Below are 14,949 nucleotides of genomic sequence, written 5' to 3'. Positions count from 1 at the left end.
CATGATTCATTTACCTCTTCACTAATATCAGTCTGTTTCCATTGCTATATATAGATTAAACATTAATTAAAATGACCAATAGTTGCAGCTGTAACACTTTCCCTGTAGAAACCAGGAGAAACGTTCTAGTGTCGGACTATAAAGTGGTGAAAGACGTCTGAGAGTCTGGAAGCTGACGAGCAGCGTCCTGCATCAAAACACCAAACCTTTTTTTTTTTTTTCCTGCGTTCTGGTTGGTCGGTTTGACACGAGTCAGTCGGCTCTCTGAATAATGAAGTCTGTCAAAGCGCCGCTGGCGTTTACACGTGAGGACGGACGGTGAAAAGAAAAAAAAACTCCCTCCCATCTGTCTGTTTCCTCGTCTGTTGGGAACTTGTTTTAAAGACGGACGGCAGAGCGAGCGGCTGATCTGTCACCAGAAAAACTCAGAGCCAGTTCGTTGGAGCGTCGCCTCTCGGCCTCCAGACGACACGCTGCCGCGGCTTCAGGACGTCTCATATCAGACACGTTTTGAGGATTTTGTCTTTTTGAATCTCCCCTGAATGGAAAATAAAAAATCATTTGTTTCTTTACGGCACTGAATCACAGCAGATTTAAACCCTCTGAGGTCAACGAACCTGCCGAAATGTTTGTTTTTGGGTTTTTTCTCAATGTTTTCTTGATGTTTGTAGGAATATCTTTGCCTTTATGAAGCTTAGAAATATGATTCAAATGTTGGAATCTGTAGAGTCTCTCCACTTCTCTTATTCTCTGGAGATTGTACATGGCTCACGGCCGGAGTTAGGAGGGCTTGACACACATCATTTATTATATATTTATCTACTGATTTATTCATATATTGCAGTACTTTTGTGAACGTAAAACTTTGGTAAACCCATTTCAAGCCCCAAAACAATTCCTCCACATGAGTAGAGGTAGGGAAGAAGAGAAGAATTTCAACCCTAGGGCCAAATTATCTCGACACGGTGCTCCAGGACAAATGGGTGCAGCTGAGATTTTTCTGCAAATTTTTTGATACAAAACACTTTGGTATCATGTTGTATTCAAGTACCTTTTTTTAAAAGGTGAATTTAAGATGATCTGTAAAAGTCGATTGGCCTTAGACCTCAGGAGGTTTTGGACACAGTCACGACGTTGCATTTTACAAAGGCTCCACACAAAATCCCTTCATTAACAGAGTCTTCATCCAAGCATGCATGAATTAATCCCCCGAGACTTCACTTTTTTTAAGTGAATAATTAGCCTAATGTTAGTTTAATGAAGACATTAAGAGCATTTAAGGCATAAATAACACTAAAACAGGCCTGTCATGACTTTATCTTCTAAAACCTGGACCGTGATCTCGACTCCGACTCTGGAGGATGAGGATACTGGGACGAATCTCCCCGGGGCTCTGACACACAACAGCCCTCTCTCTTTGTCCTCTTGTCGTATTTTGGTTGAAACATGACGCCAAGTTGTTGCGTCTGCCGCCTCCGGCTCAGACGAAAGGAAAAAAAAAAAATCCTCTTTATTTTTTTGTTTTCTTTTAAAGGAGCTTCACACAAACGAGCTCCTCTGCTAATGAAGGACAGCAGATCTGATTGCCTCGCTGTAAGGCAAATTCAATTACAGAGACGCAACGCTGAGTGGGCGGACCGACATGAAACTCTACTGTGTTTGCACGAGGAGAGGAGTCAGTGTTCATTAAAACTCAGAAAGCAGGATCAGAGGAACAAATGACGTTTAATTAGCCCTGAGGAGGTTTACAGGCTTACAGGGACGTACGGAGAGAGTGGAGGATTTAATTGGTGAGATATAACGAGTCTGGATGAGGATTTGAAACAGACTCACAGTGCTCCTTCAGGCTGTCTGATGTCTCTACAGACTGATGACTGGATGCAGCTATTATATATGGATTCACTTTAACACTGCAAGAACATTTCCTTACTCTTCTGCTAAACCTCCCTGAAGGCCTCCTCATGCTGCGATTCTGATCCGTCCTGGAGGAAAGTTGACAGTCGTGAGAGGAACACGTTGATGTCTCCGGTCGATGCTCCTGGATCGCACCGGGGAGACACAATTGTTGATGTAGAGCGAACGGAGAGCAAAGACGAGGCTGCGTCACAACTGAGGAAAACGGTGTCTGAGATGGAGGCTGAAATCGCGCAGTGTGGATGCTGCTCTGACCCACTGAAAACCTTGTGCAGAGGGTTTACTGTGTCTGAGGCAACCAAGAAAACTAGGACTACCTCCGTGGTTGTAAGCCTCCACCAAACAGCCAAGTTGCAGAACATTATGATGTTACACTGACGTTGACCTTTGACCATTTGGACATTTGAGTTAAATTGTGTCATTAGTGTATGGATTTGTGAGTTATGGTCAGGTCACATTGACCTTGACCTTTGACCTTTGTCCGCCAAAATCTAATCAGTTCATCCTTGAACCTTGTTCATCCTAGTTCAAATTTGTGCCAAATTTGACATGCACATATGTTAGCATGCTAACATGGTAAACCTAGATGGTGGTGAACATTATACCTGCTCAACATCAGCATGTTAACGTTGCCATCGTGAGCATGTTAGCATGCTGACATTAGCATTTAGCATTTAGACTCTTTGTCTCATTATAAGATTGTTTCACTTTCCATGACCTCATGCTGCGACCTGCTGACCCTTTATTTCTCACTTTTTCTCCTCTTCTAGTTTTAAGTCCAGCACTTAAAACGCAAATGTCGCTGACTAACTGAGTGATAAAGTTACACCATCGGTCGTTGCCCTTTCAAATGATTTATTGCAAACAAGCAGTGTTCCCAACTTAGCGCCTTTTACTGATTTTTTAGACCACTTCAGTGACTATTTCAAAAAAGCACCTAATGACAAATCTAGCAGCTTTTTGGGACAAACCTCAGCTACCTTTCATAAAAGACGGTCGTCAGTGTTGCCCAGCGAGCGCGAGGTCGGGCTTCCCCTCCGCAGACACACCTCTCTATGCTGACACTACGGCAGCTGACATGAAGGAACTTCTTACTCTCACTGAGCGATCATTTTATATGTAAACAGAGCTGAAACCACAGCACAGTTTTTGTCTTTAACTTATGTGTTTGGTGATTTTGTCAGATGCCGCTGTCGTTATAAAATCTGGATTTTAGCAGCAGCTTGGAAGTGACTGTTTATGTGTAGACTTCATTATCAGTTACTATTTCATCCTTGTTCTGTTGTGTGATAACAGAAACATAAAAACATGTAAATGAGAACAGCTTTACTGTGAATTCGGCTGCATTAAAATACTGTATATATGAGCACAGAGAGTAGCAATATGTAATGAAGGTAAAGGAGCTTTGGCTGTCGAGTAATTACTAAAGTGATGTACTTACTTTTTCAAAGAATTGTCCGCACTGAGTTACTGATGACAGTTTTCAGGTATGTGTCCATCACTGGTGATGAAAGACAGTAACTAAACCAGAATAAAAAGTGCAAAACAAAATCCACTGGTATGCAGGACGGTGTCACAAACACCTGTTAGAGCACCTCTGTCAGCCCAGAGACCCAGAGGTGTCTGTACCCGGTACCTGGTTCTGAAGACAGATGGCTCAGAGCAGCCGAAGTCGCTGCTGAGGTGGACTGTAATTTCTCGTGAGGATGTTAAACATCTACAGGGATGAGAATATATCAAAAAATGGGTTTTTTACAGCTCTCTTTAATATTTTAAGAAGCTGCAGCTTTGCAATATTAATGAGACAATTTCTGGCTTGTTTTTGCTTCGGAAGTGAAATAAATAGAAACAGAGCTCATTGTTTCTCATCACCAGCCACAATTCATCATAAAGCAATTATGTCGAAAACAAGGACGCCTGCTTCACTGCCAGCTGCAGTGTTTATCATAGAAACAGCAGATAACACACACACACACACACACACACACACTGATAACGGAGGCTGTATTTGCTGTTGTAGAGCAGTAATGTGATTTAAACTAATGTGTAACTAACAACGCGCTGAAGCTCATTTCTGCCATCTGATTGTTTCTGCCACAGATTTAATTTCTTTTTTATTATTTCTTCTCCTTTAAGGGATTCTGACTCTTCCTCTCCTCAGAGTCTCTGATGAGATCTGGTTCTTGGGTCACTCAACTGCTGTTGTTCATTTGTTTACAGTTTTGAACATTTAAAAGTTTGGAAATTGGCTGAGTTTGTTTTAATGAGCTGCAGACGATGATGTTTTTTTAAAAATTAAAGCCCCAATGTTTTACACTCTTCCAGTGTTTGATCCATAAGAAGATATATTTGTGGTTTTAAGAACCAAAAACCATCACAATGTAGGAAGCCAAATCCTGCAAGATTGGACGGTGGGCCCGACTTGGGGCATTGCTGAGGGGCGGCCCAAATTTTTTTTTTTTTGTATCAAAGCCAAATGTTTAAGGTCTCAAATGGTTTTTATTTCATATTTCTATCTGCTTCAGAGGTTGAGAAATAAAGGTTTTAATGACCACTTTGCATCAGGTGAATCTTTACCTCTAGCTATTGGTGATACCGGCTTGCCCTGAGCCTTGACTAGCTGGTTAGCAGCGTAGCAGTTGTTGTCTTTGTTGTTTTCATCCAGGTAATTGCTGTAATCTGCTTCAACATCGCTCCCCTCGCTCGGGCCGTCAGACTTTAAAAACCAAATGAAATAACATTTCCTATAATGGAATTTTCCTTCTTGAGTAAATCACGATGCATTTCATCGGTCACGTCTGAAAAACCACAAAATCAAATACTCGTGTACATCTCATCCAGTCTTTAAGGGTTGATATAGAACCTAATCCTGCTTTATAATCAAAAAAAGATTTATAACTTTAACCCTGGCTGCTGTTGATGTGTTTTGATTTATTTTAAGACAACTAATAACTTTGATAAAAAACTGAATTATCGCTTGGCTACCAAATGCTTCTTGGGTAGTTGTGTTGCTTGAGTGCAAGCGCTCACTCATGGTTTGACTGAGAGCTGGGAGTTCCCATTCATCTTGAGGTGGAGTTGTGTGTTAGAGTAAAGAGGTGACCAGACAAGTGAAGAAGATAAACAAGTAAAACTCTCTCAGTCAAACGAGCTGGTGGACGGAGAGGCACAAAGTCTGTGGATGAACAGAAACTCATTTTCCCGTAGAAGGAAGTGAAGAATGCTCTCCGAGATGTCGGAGACAACATGTTTCCTCGTCAACGATCGAGAGAATACGTCACGAGCCGAACCTCAGAAGGATTCAGCACATGATGCGAACACCTGTTAAAACTCAGATATAGAAAAGCCAGACTGCAGTTCATGAACACATACAAAAAGAAACGGGTCGAGTTCTGGGACAAGGTTTGATGGACTGAAGAAACGAAAATCAGCCTCTGTCAAAATGATGGAAAGCGAGAAAAAGTTTGAAGAAAATCATCCGTCAGACATGTTCTGTTATGGCTGACAGCTGAACTGGCACACTGGCCTTTATTGATGATTTCACTGCTGATGGAAGTATGAATGCCGAAGGTCTGCAGGAGCATTCGGTTCAGATTCAGCCAAATGCATCACTGGATGACATTTCATCATTCATCAAGATACTAAACAAACAACCGAAGAGCTTTTCAGGATGAGGAGGTGGAAGAGTCAGTCACATGATCTCAGTCCTACTGAGCTGCAATCCACTTCCTGAAGACGAGAGTAAAGGGAGAGAGAACGCACGACAAGCAAGAGCTGAAGGAAGCTGCAGTGAAGATACAAGGTGTCAGCTGATGTCTGTTAATGTAATATCTTATTTAATTACTTTGCTTATTTTATTATCTTATTTCAAACTGAACGAGCTGAAGGTCTGGGGCCGCCTTAAGTTAAGATTTTCAAATAAAAACAGTTTCACAATACACCCTTAAGTTTAAGCATTAAAAAGTTTTCTCCTTGTCTCAGTCTTATCCTTAAGGAATCACTTAAAGTCAGTTAAACCGCTGCACAAAAGGCCTTGGTGATTAAACAAAGTATGGAAAACACCTACAGGTACGTTGGACTCGATCTTAACTGCAACACGTCCGAGTTTATGGCAATAAATGAAGAAAATTAACCCGTCCTCATCCCATCGTGTTCCACGACCAGGAGACACCCTTAACGACACAGTAGAGTTTTACCGCTGTAAAATCTTTCACTGCTGCAAAAGCCTCAACCTTTTGTCCGAGATTCTGCGCAACACGTTAAGTAACTCCCTCAGCTAAGGAGAAAACGTTTTGTGCAACCGGCCCCAGACTTCCACAACAGACAAGGAAAACCACAAAGTCGGAAGTTACTGTGTGAAGTAAAACTTTAAGGACACGATACGTACGGCGCCGTCCACTTCCTCCACTTGAACTGCTCCACTTATTCTGATTCTGCGGTTTCACTGAGTCTCTCTGGTTGTTTCGTGCTTCGTCTTCAGCTCTGTTATCTGTCTGTCTAAACACCTGGCTGTGAATTAAAAACTCTCTCATTTGGGGGGAGAGGAGAAAGCGATGCATGACAGGTGCTTCATTCTCATCCTCTTCCTGTAATTGATCCCATTGGGCCGCCAGTGCTTTAGCAAGAGCCAATCAGAGAGCAGGTACGAACTGCACGACCGCAGCAGTTTGTGTGAAGACGACAACAGGAGGAAGGAAGTGTTTGGAGATGACCGGACTCGCCGCAGCGGCACTGATTAAAGCTCAGTCCTGCTGAAGCTCAGATCACCTGATGACGTGCGGTCGATTCTGACATCTGATCTGTGAACTCATATTCAACACTGAGGTAAGGCAAAACTAAAATAAAAATGCAGGTGTGCAAAGCTTGTAGGGACTTACCAAGAAGACTGGAAGCTGTAATTGCTGCCAAAGGGACTTCAACAAAGCCCTGAATAAAGCGTCTGAAAACTTCTGTAAATGAGAGATTTAGTTCTTCATTTTCAATAAACTTCTGATTTCTAAAGACATGTTTTCACTTCGTCAGTATGGATTATTTAGTGCAGAGTGACGGAACGAAAATCTACGACACAAGTGTGCAAAAAGTGAAGGCGTCTGAATACTGGTCTGAAGTAAATGCACATCTGTTTGACACTAATGAACATGAGCTTTGTTAACTCTCTTGAGGGCTAACACCACCGCAGAAGGTGGAGCTATTGCATCAAAAAAGCTGTTTGCCAACCGCCAGAAAATATCAGAAGAAGAACAATGAAGCCAGTATATGTTTTACCACTTAAATAATGTGTCATAAAATGTGGAAAGCTCTAAACAGATCAGCCGGAGCCGTCAGAGTCGGGTTATGACAAATTGGGGGCTTGTCTCGTCTTTGCTCCCGTTTGTGCTGGGACTTCTAGGTAGGGTTTGTGACTGTGGACTTTTGTACCTGTTTGTATTTGGTAGGCTGCCTGGCCGTGCAGTTTGGTGTTTTTTTGGATATTGATTGTATATTGTGTTTGGATTGTCTGTTGGATTTGTTTTTGGTTGTATGTGCGAGATTGCGCTTCAGGCTTTAGGGTTTGGGGACCATGGGCGTAACGTTTGTTTTGGAGCGCACCCGGCCCACCCGGATCCTTTACCTGTGCCGGTTAACCTTTGGCTGCTACTACAAGCAAGTGTTTGAAATCTGAATGTGAAGTAGTTCATTTTAATCTGTGTGAGTTCAGCTCTTGTGAAGTGTGAAGTTACACAACACATTACAGCAGCATGAACAAACCAGAACGGTAAGTGCAGAGAGTCATGCAACAGCTGTTTGAGTTGGTCACTGGTTGCACCATTTAAAATAAGGCCCTTAAAACCAAAGTTAGTCATCAACCCGTTAGATTAGCTTAGCATAAAGACAGGAAACATTGTGAAACAGCTGCACTGATACCATCACACAAACCAAATAAAATATTGATCTTGTCATTAAATTACCAACCAGAGTGTGAAGGACTGTAATAGCTAAAAACAAAATTAATTAAAAATAATTTTAAAAAACACCTTAATTTCCCCAATTCAGTATCTTTAAAGTCCAGATTCAGATTTAGTATCTTGAAGATGAGTCTGAAATGAAGGAGGTGTTTTCAGGTGCAGCTGAAGAGGTTAAAACCACTGACAACTCTTCATCTCTTTAAAATCGGTTCAGAGCAGCTGAAAGTGTTCAGCATTTCATTTCCAACAATCGTACATGATCATTACAGTCTGCGGAGCCAGGGTGTTATTTGCCATCTCAAAGGTGTAATCAGGCGTCGCGAGCAGGAAGCAGAACTCATTTGTGGCTCGCTGCGTCGGCTCCACCTGGAGTTTTTTTTTGTTTTTTTTTTGTTTTTTTTTTTGGTTTTTGTTTTTTACAACATAACTGTCCTTGGAAAAAAAAAAAGTATGACTTTACCTGTCTGTATATTGAAACCTGCAGAGGTACACTTATTACACAGAGGAGCAAATCGCTCAATCAAGCAGGAATCCAGCTCTCCTTGGAGAGAAGGACAACATTTTACTTTGAATGTGAAAACGACTCGATGCAAATTCCCCGACTGAATATCCCTTTGTTTTTTTGGGGTTTTTTTCAGTACAAGCAAGATTACAGCTGCTGCTTGTGTTCACCTTGTTTCCTGCTCAGGTAGAAACTCTCAGGAGTCAGTTTGATTGAAACCTGACCAGTAAACAGACAGAATTAGTTTGAAGGGACGAGGTGAAGGAGCGGTCACACTACGGTTTCTGTTTTCCACTTTAAGAGTCTGTCCTGGAAAAAAAACGAGTTATTATGACCCATAGTTAGGTTTTGTTGCTAGGCGACATCTAGTGGTCGTAGTAATTATGACATTTAAAGAGAGAGTGAGTCCACGCCAGGAGGAGGTTGTGGTGGATGGATGAATATGACGCAGGAGAGCGTTGTTCGATTCCCACGTGAAACCATGTAGTTGTATGTTGTTTCTGTTATCCGTGACCAAAGTTAGCCACGTTGTTATTATTGTAACCATGACAACACGGATCGTCTAATGTTGAGGAAGTACTTATTTCAACCCCAAAATCCACAATCTTTTCCTTAACCTAACCAAGCCATGACTGTTTATTAGTGTAACCATGGCGCCGAAGGTCCGGTACGCTGCTTTTCGGTACAGTTCTTGTTTTTATAATTGTAACCGAGGACTTGTTGCATCACCAGCTGCAGATGAAATCACCTGCAAATCATTTAGACGGTAAACTATTTTCTGTTGTCCAACAATAAAACATCAGAGATCTGTTGCTCATTCCATCAGTATGTGTGTGATGTTTGGTTTTTTTTGGACATTTTGAGAAAACATTCTGCAGCCTCGATCACTTGAACTCAACAGGAAGATGTGACAAACCAGCTGAGGGCCGCAGCAGTGAGAGCACTGAGCGTTTCCTCCTGTTCCTACAAAGACGTTTCATGTGTGCTCTGATCACAGGAATTTAAGCAACAGATCTGAAATGTTCCAAACACGCCTTCACCTCCATGTTTAATCAGCTGTGAGCGGCGCGTTTAGGGACGGTCTGCATTTTGATGCTGTTCCAGAGTGATATATGGTTCTTAGTGTAATCCAGCTCGTCCTTGTCTGACTCCTCCGGCTCTTTTAGGATTCCAGCTGCAGTCGAACAGGGTGGACATGAATAATTCAAAGGTGAGCGGCTCAGAGGTGCCGCCACTGTTTCTTCTTCTTCTTCTTCTTCTTCTTCATGCGAGTCTTCACCTGGAAGCAATTACAGAGAGCTCTGCCTCCACAGAGGGGACAGAAATGAAGTGTCCTTTCTCATCCCCAGAGTCTCATCGTTTTTAATCAGCATCTCAGAGCCTTCAGCCGGACATGTCCACGCTCTGCGAGGCGGATTCCACTGCTGCTGTCAGACGAACGTGTGTGTCAATCAGCATCAAAAGCGCCAAACCTACGGTTCATTCAGGAGCGCACACAAAGCTTCTTTGTGTATCTGCTGGTGTAACTCGGTTGTTTAATCAGCTACAGCTCCATTAATTGTTAATAATTGTCTTAAACTATTAAAACACATGAGTGAGTCACATTGTTGCGCTGGCTCACATGTTCCTTCATCGCCATGAACACACCCGCACAATCCCGCACACACCGTCCTGCTGCCAGAAATACTCAAACATGGATTAATCCGCTGGTGAAAATAGTCCCCAACGAATTCACTATTTCCTTTTGTTTAACATTTGCGAAAGATCACGGTGACCAGCTGCTGTAGGAAATTACCAAGCCTGTTTTTAATGATATAATATCGTAGCGCAGGAATGAGTCATAAAACACGAAAATTAGTTAGCATTTTTGAGTTAGCATTTTAGCACTTCCAGTTCTGTCGTCCAGAAGCCTAGGGGATTGTTGAATCAGCTTTTGTTCAGATGGCTGAAATAAGGCCTGTGGTCTTTATTCTATGATGTGAAATACGTCAGTAAATACCCCAACTGTGATTTTTAAGCTTTTATGTCTCTCAAAAACGATGCTGGGGCGCCTCGGTGGCCCAGGTTCAAATGTGACCTCTGGCCCTTTGCTGCATGTCACCTCCACATCATAAAGTGGTGTTCATTGTTCATTGGTTGAAGATTATCCTGCTGAACAGAACATGTGAGTATCATGAACTTCTGTTTAGTAGTGATCTTATTTTCTACAGTAATCCAAATTGGCCCCGTTGACATCCGGGTGATGCTAACATCTGGGGTTGGCCTACAAAAACACCTCATCCCTGCAGCACTCTTACGTGTTTGTGACATTTACATATTCAGTAGGAGCCAATGGGGATGAGTGCCAGAGAGTTAGGGAAGTCAGAAAGTGCTGAGAGACTGATGGACAAACACTTTGTTGGCTGGTTTTAATCCAGGTATGGTTGTTGTAAAACGTGAAGCTGTGGAGCTCTTTTTAAGATTCACACTCGTCTGTACTTTCATGATGTTTCTCTGAAGTCGATATTTCAGCGCTTCATTTATTCTTACTTCCTCCTCCTCCTCCTCCTCCTCCCTCTGTGCCTCCGACATGCAGACGTGTTGTGTAAATTCCCATCCCGTCAGTGGATTCGCGTCGTGCATTCGCTCCGAGTTCCAGCTCGGCTGCTTAATTGGACGAAAGGACCGTGTGGGTTTTTTAATTCTGTGGTCTGTGTGAGGCTCGTTTCCTCTAATGAAGCCCAGCAGAGTCGCTCAGCTGCAGGGAAAACATGAAGCTGAGGAGCACTTTTAATGCAACAGTCGCAACCTAATCAATGCTTTTTATATGAATTGTTTTTATATATTTCATTTGTGGTAGCTACTTTGATTTTATACGACTGCTGCACAATATTAAATGTAAGACTGCACTTCATCTAATGAGCACAAATAGAATTATAGTAGTATTTTATTTTATTTGTGTGTCTGATGTTTATATTTTAACATGCAAAGTGTGCAGAGACTTTCTCTTTTTGTTCATTGTTGCACTGGTTCGTTCTCGTGCGCACTGAAAGTTGCGTGTGGTGAGAATAGCAATGAGTATTACCAGTAATGTTTTATTCAGAGGTGATAATAATTTATGAAAACAGTCAACATCAACTGGTTCACTTGAAATCGATCTAACTCGTTCTAAATATTTATAAAACGAACATATTCTATAAATTACATTCTTTGTATTAATAATTTACTATCGTTTATATATTTATCATCATGTTTTATTATTTATGTGTATCTACCTGTCATGTAGGTGCATTACATTATTGCTCTGTGATCAGCTGATATGTTAAACCATGTAGAACGACACAGTAACATCACTGTCTGCTCTGAAACAAACTACCTGAAAATACTTACCGTGAAAATACCGTGTTTTATTTTGAAGTGTTGATCTGTACCAAGATATATTTGTGGTTTTAAGAACCAAAAACCATCTCAGTGTAGTTTAACATCTCCTCTCTCAGGCTTCTCTCTGCAGCTCTAGTAACAACAGGTCGGTGAGCCAATCAGAAGAGAGGAGGCTCTGAGCCTGTCTTCTGATTGGCTGACTGTTTTCTGAGTGATCCAATAAAAATATAGCAGATTTCAGGTAAAAGCACTCAGAGAAACCAAATCCTACAAGGTTTGGATGGTGGGTCCAGGTGGGCGGGGCTTGGTGACTGCTTTGTTGTGACATCACAAAGTTCCAGAAGTCCTGACGGCTGGTTTTAAGGCTCAGTTTCTGAATACAGGCTGTGTGCATTTCTCTGTGGACTGAGGCTTTGATACTTTCACAGTATTAATATAGAAGCTAGAGCTGATCTATAATCACACTACACATGGACACAGACCTTTATATAATATGGGACCTTTAATCTCACCTTCCATGATTTATTGTCCACACTAAGGTTAATTTTCCCACCTCAAGGTTTCCACTGGGAAGCGTCCTGGGCTGTGGGAGGCAGAGGTAGAGTAGAGGTGGCTGACCAGAGCTGTCAGAGCAAAGTGACACTGTGAGTAAAAATAGTAACTGAAGGAAAACAGCACGGACAGTCAGGAGATGCTAAAACATAATCCAATCAACCTAATCCAACCATGACACACAGCGCTCTGCTCTCCAACCAACCTACTTCATGCTATTTAATTGGTTATACAGTATATATGCGTATATATACATCTGCAGTTTTATTGGGTACACCTATAGCTAAAGGTAAAGCAGTATAATTCAACAGTCCTCCTTCATGAAGGTTATCATGTTCGGTTTTTTGAGAGGTGCTGATTCAACTCTAATGAGGAGGACGTGGTTTCAATAACAAATTTTTATACATTTTTTTATTTTAAATGTTGATTTTAGTTCATGAACTTCTTCCATACAGCAACGCGACCTCATCAGGCTCCTGTAGCTGACAGTTTTCTCGATGGTGGTCTCAGATCGGACGCTCAGTCTGGTCTCGACAGATTCATTTCTAACGCTGCTTATTTCCGTCCTCCAGGTCTCCTGACAGCGGCGGCGAGGTCAGACACTCCCCAGAGAAGGATTGGTTCCCACTGTACATCACCCATCATCGCTGCGCCCAGCATCTGCTGCTGCCGCCACAGCTGCTGACAACCAATCATCAGCCACTACTGGGGCGTCGGCGCTCGTCGCTTCGTTCACGGGGTGAACAAGTTCCTCCTGGAAAGAAAGTGACTCAGTTTATGTTCCAGGAGATTTGAATAACGTGGAGTACGATGAGCTGCTGGATCGATATCTTTTGTTTGGCACCAAACTCTGTTTCGTTTTTACAGACCAAAGATGAACAGAGCCAGTGATGGAGACGTTTTAAGGGGGTGGAGACTTTCAGGACTCCCCCCACGACACCATATTCATGTAAAGAAATGAACACGTTGTGATATATAAGTGACTTAACTGAGCAAAGTAATATTGTATACGAGTTGATAAAAACATGTATCTGTATGAGGAGAAGCTGTTGATGTTTCTGTTGGCACCGTCCAGCTGTTCATGTGCTGAACATCAGGCCGGTGGAGAAGGTGAAAAATCACATCGGGCATTTTAATGATAAGAACATAAAACTTTGGGCACTTTTAGCGGACGACTGAAGACATATTTTAACGTTTAGAGGCAGAAATCTGTCAGTAAATCACGTCACAGGAATAATGTCTGACGTGGAAACCAGGCGAATGAACTGTAACACGTACAGGTTTGATTCTAGATCGAATCGGGACAGAAGAACTTCCAAGAACTGGAATCAAATCAAACCGTGAGCTAATTAGCAAATGTTAGCATGCTAACATGCTACACGTCCAACAATTTACCTGCATAGCATCATCATGCTAGCATTGTTATTGCTAGCATGCTGATGTTAGCATGTAGCTCAAAGCGCAGCTGTGCTTTGACAGCGCCCCCCAGTGGACAGAGGATATTTCTATTTACACTGTGTCTGACTTAAAAATATTCTCCAGGATGTTTATCAGTGTGCAAAGTTTCCGCTTCTTATCTGCAGGATGATGATGATTTCTGACTCTTAACCACCGGACTGAGACATTATGCATTACATCCGATTTTACATTCTCCAGTGCCACATTTGGACAAACACGCACTCAGCATGGCAGGTTTCAACGAAACAACAAGCAAACCATTTCTCCGTAGAAGCCGAGCTGTCGTGTCCGTTTTGGGGGGAGAGAAGCATTAAATGTATTTTCAAATGCCTAAAGTTCTATATTTAACAATTTTATATGTTGTATCTTTGTAGAAAACCTTATTTAACATTTATGTTGCTCATCATCCACTGGATTCACAGCCAGCTGCAGCACATTGAACGTTGCTGCTGGTCAAAGCTCGATAATGGTTTCTGACAGTTTTTCAGCAGGGATGGAGGAAGATTTTATGATTCCACTTTCTGATAAGTCACCCTTTATAAAGCATTTATAAGCTGTAACTAATGTTTTACTAAGCACCTGAATCAAAGAGCTTCAGCGCAAATCAAGTGTCATGTTCGGGGAGGATAGACATCAGTCAAACTGTGAAGCATGAGTAAATAATTGACTATCTTTAGTTACGACTTATAACCCCTTTTTGTCAGAAAGTGGCATCGAGTTTTCCTTCAGTTATTGTAGGTTATGTACACCAAATCCCAGAATGCAGTGTCTCTGTACGTCATTGCCTTATTCATCTTAGTCTCAATCAGCCGGAGGAGATGAATTCACCTTCTCTGTTTTGATGCTCTGCTGTTGTGAACCATGTTTTTCATTAAACAGAAAACACAAGTTCAACCGTCTTTCATCTCAAAGGTTTTCTTCTGACGACAGAGTTTTAATGGAGGACGACGACGGCAGGTAACAAGTTTAAAACTGTTTTCTCAAGCAAAGGTTTTTTTTTTGGGGGGGGGGGGGGTTACCACGTTCACAGCAATGACACAAATCTGGTAAACACAACAGTTTTAATTGGAATATTTGTTAGCTCGGAGTTCAACAACGAGAACAAGTTCAAAGATTTTTATCACATCCCCAAGTGACTGACTGAGTGACAGAGTTGAGTGAGTGATGAAGTTACACCATTGGTTGGACAAAACGTTTCCCATTGGCTTTGATTGGACA

At 42.0% G+C, this 14,949-nt stretch overlaps 1 protein-coding gene across 1 annotated transcript in view; it reads left to right on the top strand.

Annotated features, from left to right (window-relative positions):
- LOC111665068 (chemokine-like protein TAFA-5) overlaps window positions 1–14,630 on the top strand; it is a 45,009-nt gene extending 30,379 nt beyond the window's left edge. The window contains exon 4 of the mRNA XM_023419940.2: window positions 12,846–14,630. Within this exon, the coding sequence (XP_023275708.1) occupies window positions 12,846–12,854 (9 nt within the window). The 3' untranslated portion in view covers window positions 12,855–14,630. The remainder of the gene's footprint in view (window positions 1–12,845) is intronic.
- The last annotated feature ends 319 nt before the right edge of the window (window positions 14,631–14,949 follow it).

The sequence above is a fragment of the Seriola lalandi genome, unplaced genomic scaffold (genome assembly GCF_002814215.2).
Source record: "Seriola lalandi dorsalis isolate HSWRI2012SDOR001 ecotype SW California unplaced genomic scaffold, Sedor1 jcf7180002054614, whole genome shotgun sequence".
NCBI lineage: Eukaryota > Metazoa > Chordata > Actinopteri > Carangiformes > Carangidae > Seriola > Seriola lalandi.
Note: the sequence above shows the minus strand (reverse complement) of the source record. Positions and strands in the feature narration are given on the sequence as shown.